This window comes from Tachysurus vachellii, chromosome 4, assembly GCF_030014155.1.
Source record: "Tachysurus vachellii isolate PV-2020 chromosome 4, HZAU_Pvac_v1, whole genome shotgun sequence".
NCBI lineage: Eukaryota > Metazoa > Chordata > Actinopteri > Siluriformes > Bagridae > Tachysurus > Tachysurus vachellii.
This window is the reverse complement of record NC_083463.1, coordinates 10816776-10823055: the sequence shown is the minus strand read 5'-3', so window position 1 is coordinate 10823055 and position 6280 is coordinate 10816776. Positions and strand designations below refer to the sequence as shown.

The 6280-nt window shown below is 35.9% G+C and overlaps 1 protein-coding gene across 1 annotated transcript; it reads right to left on the bottom strand.

Annotated features, from left to right (window-relative positions):
• Positions 1-1314: 1314 nt before the first annotated feature.
• gfi1ab (growth factor independent 1A transcription repressor b) lies at positions 1315-6055 on the bottom strand. The gene is made up of 6 exons (XM_060867705.1): positions 5745-6055; positions 5076-5264; positions 4157-4527; positions 3837-3974; positions 3571-3736; positions 1315-3065 (listed from the first exon to the last, which is right to left on the bottom strand). The coding sequence occupies exons 1-6, from the start codon at positions 5854-5856 to the stop codon at positions 2887-2889; spliced, it is 1155 nt and encodes a 384-aa protein (XP_060723688.1). The 5' UTR covers positions 5857-6055; the 3' UTR covers positions 1315-2886.
• Positions 6056-6280: the final 225 nt, after the last annotated feature.

The window sequence follows — 6280 nt, the reverse complement described above, 5'->3', positions numbered from 1 at the left end:
ATACCCAGTTAGAAATGTGTCGTTTTGATTGATCCTTTGCTGTGTTTAACCTGAATAAATGGAGCCTTTGCTTTCGATGACACGGTGGGACTCTTGAGTGTTTTAGGTGTAAACAAAGAGGCCTAATTACTGTCATCCCATAACAATGTAGTAAAGAGCCTACACTAGACATCTGTTGCTTGCCTTCAGAGCATTCATTAGTCTGCTGCAGGAGATGATCCAGCGCATCGAGTGCACATTGGGTAGATATGAAAAGTCTTAATACACGATCTAATTGTGTAGGGTTTTTTTTTTTTAACAATAAAGGAACGTTTAGACTTCATAGCCCCATTTCTGACACCCGGGTTACTTAAAACATAAAGCCATATTTAATTTAACTAGTTAAGGGAGAAACCAGTTAAATACATAACATGTTTTATTATATATGACCTACGTGTTTTCTCCTAGCTGAGGTATGACCCTAACCCATCCTAATCCGAATAAATAAATAAGGTGGAAACAGTAGGAAGCCTATTTAGTAGCCTACAGTGAGACGCAGTTCAGGACGTAGCTTTAGAACAGCACATAAACTTTAACACGCATAGGATCGAAACTCAGAGACGTGCAGAAACGCAGCGTGTTTTAATCCGACACTCAACTGCCTACTTTTTCGTTTAGGGTTTTTGTTTCTTTCACACTTAGAACCGAAATAACTCTATTTTTTCCCCCACATATGTGATTTGGAGACCAAATTGAATTTAATGTGTTGCTTTCTGTGTAGCCAATATCTTTAATTCCTTATGCTCTCATTATGGATAAATTAAAACATTTGGTAAATTTGTTGTGCTAAAACCTCTTTATTATAAAAGAAAACTCTTCATTATTAAATATATGTGCCCCATATGCCTATTTTTATTTTGCTGACTGCATACTTATTAATACTACTACTACTACTACTACTACTACTACTAATAATAATAATAATAATAATAATAATAATAATAATAGTAATAGTAGTAGTATTATGTGTGCCTGGAATAGTCCCAGATCCACGCTGATGAAGTGTTTACCGTATGTTAGTACAGTATGTGTTGGACGAGTTAATTACCAGTGATGCGAGGTTTAGCTGATCTGATCGTTCAGATTGAATTTTAAACAGATAACTTATTCATTTACGTAGAAAAAGTACATCAATATTAGCAGCATTCATATCTGACGATTCAAATACGACGAACGATAAAAAACACGTGTCTAAACATTTCATTTCTGTTGTTAGCGGTATAAAAATATTTGGGAGAATAATGATCACAAATCACAGCACTTTTCATCGGAGGTATTGATTTTAATCATTTTCATACAGCCAAACAATTATTGTATTTTATAAATAAATAATGTTTTTAGTTAAAAACCAAAATATATCAGAATGCCATACATTTAAATAAGTTTAACAGGTTGTACTTAACATGATGCAGGTGATTTGTGGGGTCCAACCTGCTAATAATAATAATAACAATAATAATATTAATAATAATAATAATAATAATAATAATAATAATAATAATAATAATAATAATAATAATTATACTTATAATAATAATAATTAAAAACGGAGAGCACAAACACGTCTGGGTAGGTGAGTTGAAAGAGTGGAAAATATTTGTAAAGTCAACAAATCAGTCAAGGTTTATATAATACACAAACAGTCTGGGTTTTGATTAAATCTCGTGGTTATTGTAGTGCGTGTTTTGCCAGCAGAGGAGCAGCATGGCGTCACTGTGAGCGGCGCTGATTTCCTGCAGATCAGCTGATGTTGCTTGTGATAGCTGCGTCCTTTCCCGCGGCCGTTACTCACTTTACTGCCTCCCGGATTGTTTTGGTGATAATATTTTGTGTTTCGGAAACACCGCCATTTTGTAGTATTGGTTTTTATTTTGTTCTTTTTTGGGTAATGCGCTCCTGACATGCACCTGGGCTTTCATACCAAAGCAAAAAGTCCAGTATTGAACAGTTAAACCAGGTTTCTAATCGTGACACAAACATGTTAAGAAATAATTCTGTATAGTGTTACACAGAATTCATTCAAATTGTTATTGTTATTTGAATTCCCACTTTGGAGATTTTGCTGTACATTTTACAGAATCCAGACAGACCTGCCGGTCAACTTCTGACTCACAATTTAGGCTACACAAAGCACAAATAGCATTTTGGAAACATTAAAATCATGGAAATCTCTTTAGCCCACACTATAAACATTTGCTTGGGAATCCCCTGTCAGCTTATGGCCATGGCCTTGTACAAAAATTAACACCTACATTCTCAGAAATGCAGGTACCAACTATACTTTTCTTTCTCATCAACATGGTCATCCAATGTCATCTTGTACCTTTATTATACAACATTCTCCTAGAAATGTGAATTGGTTAAATAATAATAATAATAATAATAATAATAATAATAATAACTATTCATGGAGCACACTTGGAACTATCACTGATGTACTTTAAAAACGTACGGCACATAAATCTTCCCAGGTAAACAAACCAAAAAAATACTAAAGTTAGGAAAGATTTATCCTTGACAATGCCATCAGACACAAGGTAAAACTACAATTTGGTACTTTTATTTCTGAGAGTGTACATAGGCTGCATGGCCACAAGGCTCTGTATATGGTTAATAGTAGCTTAGTCAACACTGTTGTAAATCGGTGAGTTCTTGTAAAAGCGATACATAACCTCCTGCTAATGTGGTCATGTCTATTGCAGGCTACACTAGATTCCTTTAATGGAAAATTAGACCTACTTTACTTCAGCCCTGATAATTTGCCGTGTTGCAGCATTGTTCCAGGACCGAGAAAGGCAACCGACTCTCCAGAGATGTTGAGTGAACATCTCAAATCTGATTCACTCCTTATTTCAGTCCATGTTGCGTCTCCTTGTGCCTCCTCAAGTCCACTTTGCGCTGGAAACCTTTTCCACACAAGTCACAGCCAAAAGGTTTGAAACCCGTGTGCTTTCGACTGTGTGTAATCAAATTTGAACTCTGACTGAAAGCTTTGCCGCATACTTGACATTTGTGAGGTTTCTCTCCTGTAAAATAGAAAAAACAAAATCAGCTCTTGATTTGAAACATCAGAGTTAATTATATCAGATTATATTATAGTCTGGAAATAAGACCTATAAGCCATAATAATTTACATAACTTGTATTAAAATTAAAGTTAGGAGCAGGGTCATGGCAGGGACCTTACATTTGTAAATAATTTATTCATGGCTTTCAAGAAAATCAGTGAGATAAGTGGGATCAGTGGGATCAGTTATAAAAGTTGCCTTCATGGCCAAGCAGGAAAACAATCCCAGTAGAATATATCGATATAGTTCATGGTCTAATTACAAAACTGAAGTGATATAATGAATAAGCATCTACAGCCCACTACACTGCTCCAATCAGACTACAGTACAAGTTTTGTTTAATGCAAGATCATGTGTATTTTTCTATGCTATACTATGTTTACAAAAACAGTGTGTGAACTCAATTAACTATTTAATTTGAATATATTTTATTTTATATGAACATTCTTTGATAAGAAACCTACCTGTGTGAATAAACGTGTGTTTCTTCATGTCTGATTTCTGATGAAACCTCTTGCCACAGTACTGGCACGGGTAAGGCCTCGTATCGGAGTGGATGAGAAGGTGTGTTGACAGAGTAGAGGACCTTTTGAAAGTTTTTCCACAAATTTTACAATCAAAACTCCTCTCCTGTTGAGATGAGAGAACAAGATGACAGATAATTAGGGAAAAAACATTATTAGTTAAATCTTTGAACATAGTAGATTTTGGTGAACTGATCAGCTGTTACCTGAGAATGAACTGATCTGTGCTGTTCCAGGCTGACTGCATGTCCAAAGGTTTTCCCACAAATGTCACAAGCAAAGGGTCTTGTTCCACTATGGGACCTCCTGACATGTACTTCTAAACCATGTGGAGTGGAGAACACCTAAAGTGCAGAAACAGAGAGGTCCCTCAGCACACACAGTATACATATGCACAGCTTTTTGTTAAGCTTTTTGTTAAGATTTTAGGGATCTTCATACAGGCTACAAGCTTGAATGTAGCAAATAATTTGGAAACACTGCTACAAGTTACTACAAAGTAAACAGTAAAGTTGTGTGCTTTTACCTTGCTGCATTTGATACACTTGAAGGCTCCATTCAAAATAAGGCGAGTGCATAACTCTGCTGTGTCCGTTTTCATCTCAGGTCTATGGATATCCCTGTCTACATACAGTCCAGTGGCAGCAGCAGGGCGCTCAAACAGGTTTGTAGTCGACTCATAACTGCCATAAATGCTCGTGCTGGATCCCCTTTCACTAAAATGAGCAGGTCCAATCACTCTTTCTCCGTAATAACTTAAGGAAGGATGATGGTGATTAAAGTTCTGTCGGACCAGCTGTCTCATCTCAGAGCCTGAATAACTGCTGCTCCATGGCTCGAAGGGCACCGCAAAAGGCTGGGTTTCATCAACACTGGGTGAAAATGACTTTTCAGAGTCTATCGAGGAAAAAAAATGAGTCAGTATTTTTCTCACTTCTGGAGTCTGTTACAAAGGTTACCCTTTTGTTACATTGTGACAGTTACATTTAATTTCCCATGCATATTAGAAATAGATTTAAGTGGAGGTTTACATTACAAGGTAACTTAGAAAGGTAGTGTTCAGCATCCTTTTTATCTGGAAGTAAACTTCTTATATTTTATTGTCTTTTTAGTACATTTACATTTATTTGGCAGACAGCCTTATCCAGAGCGATGTACAGAAGTGCTTAAGTCTCTATCATCTCTACATTAACTCTGGTTCACTAGGTTACATACTTAAGATACCAGGAGTCTAAAACATTGTTCAATTTTATATATATATATATATATATATATATATATATATATATATATATATATATATATATATATATATATATATATATATATATATATATATATACTGTGTTATTACTGTGTTACTAGAGAGCCTAAAAGTAAATTATAAATATAACATTAGTATAAATTAAAAGTAGTATAACAATACAACACACATAGGTTTGTACCTGGTGATGCAGAAGGTGATGGAGGCCTCCAACTGTCCTCATAGTCTGAAGCGCGATCACACACACTGCTGCTGCAGCTAAGCGGAGAGCGCGAGGGCCCAGTGGCGCAGTCTGCGTGCGCTAACACTTCCGCCGCTTCTGCACTTTCACCATCCACACACACATCCTCTCCTTCTGCACTCTTACCGTCTGCAATATCACACACTATGGTTGGTGAACATTTATTTATTTATTCTTTTTAAAAGATTTGTCCTTTAAACAAAGCATCTCGATAAGATCTTACTGAGAAAATTATAATCCAGGTTCAGTTAGAGAGGAAAAAACCCTGAAACCGCATCACATCTGCTCCACACCACAAGGGTCATATATGTCTTTATAAGCTTTAGAAAACAACATTTAAAACTCAAAAGAATTTAAACATCAAATAAAAAATAAACAACAAAAATACTGATTTTGTTCAAACTACAACTGATTCTTGTTATTATTCTCATGAATATACATCGCATAACAGCTTATAATAACCCAAATCATACACATTAATCACTGATTAGTAAATAAATAAATAAATAAATACATAAATACATAAATAATAATAATAATAATAATAATAATAATAATAATACAAGTTTATTTCTTTATTAAAAACAATTCTATTTAGAAGTAAAATACCTGCACAGATAGGAGTTAAAGTTGTGTCGAGTCTGCTGTAGTTGTCCTCTAAACCCCTGGGCTGGTGGTAACTATGAGCTTTTTTACTCTTCACCAAGAAAGATCGAGGCATTTTTTCTTCTCTTTTTCACTCTCTGCGTTTTCTACAAAGTTAGCAAAAAAAAAAATTAAATCCGCAAGCGGTGATGAGTCCGTTTGAAAGGCAGACTGTGAAGTCATGAAGGTAGATAATCAGCTCGCTGCTATAAGACAGCCTGAGAGTGACCTGCGCATGCGCAACCCGTTTCCTCGTCTGCCAGGTGTTGCAAGCAGACAGGTGCTTTAAATGAAAGCCAACCATGAGGGGTTTTGTGGGGGTTTTTTTTCGATGTGGAGGAGGGGAAGGAACGATCCGCCGCTGTATAAATGAACACGAGCACTCGGTCCCATAGGGAATTAGGAGCAGAGCAATCAGGATTAAATGTTACACTAGCTTTATCAATGGGATACTCGATCTTAAAGCAGCCGCAGGAGAGGAGAGGAAATGCTGAGAGACT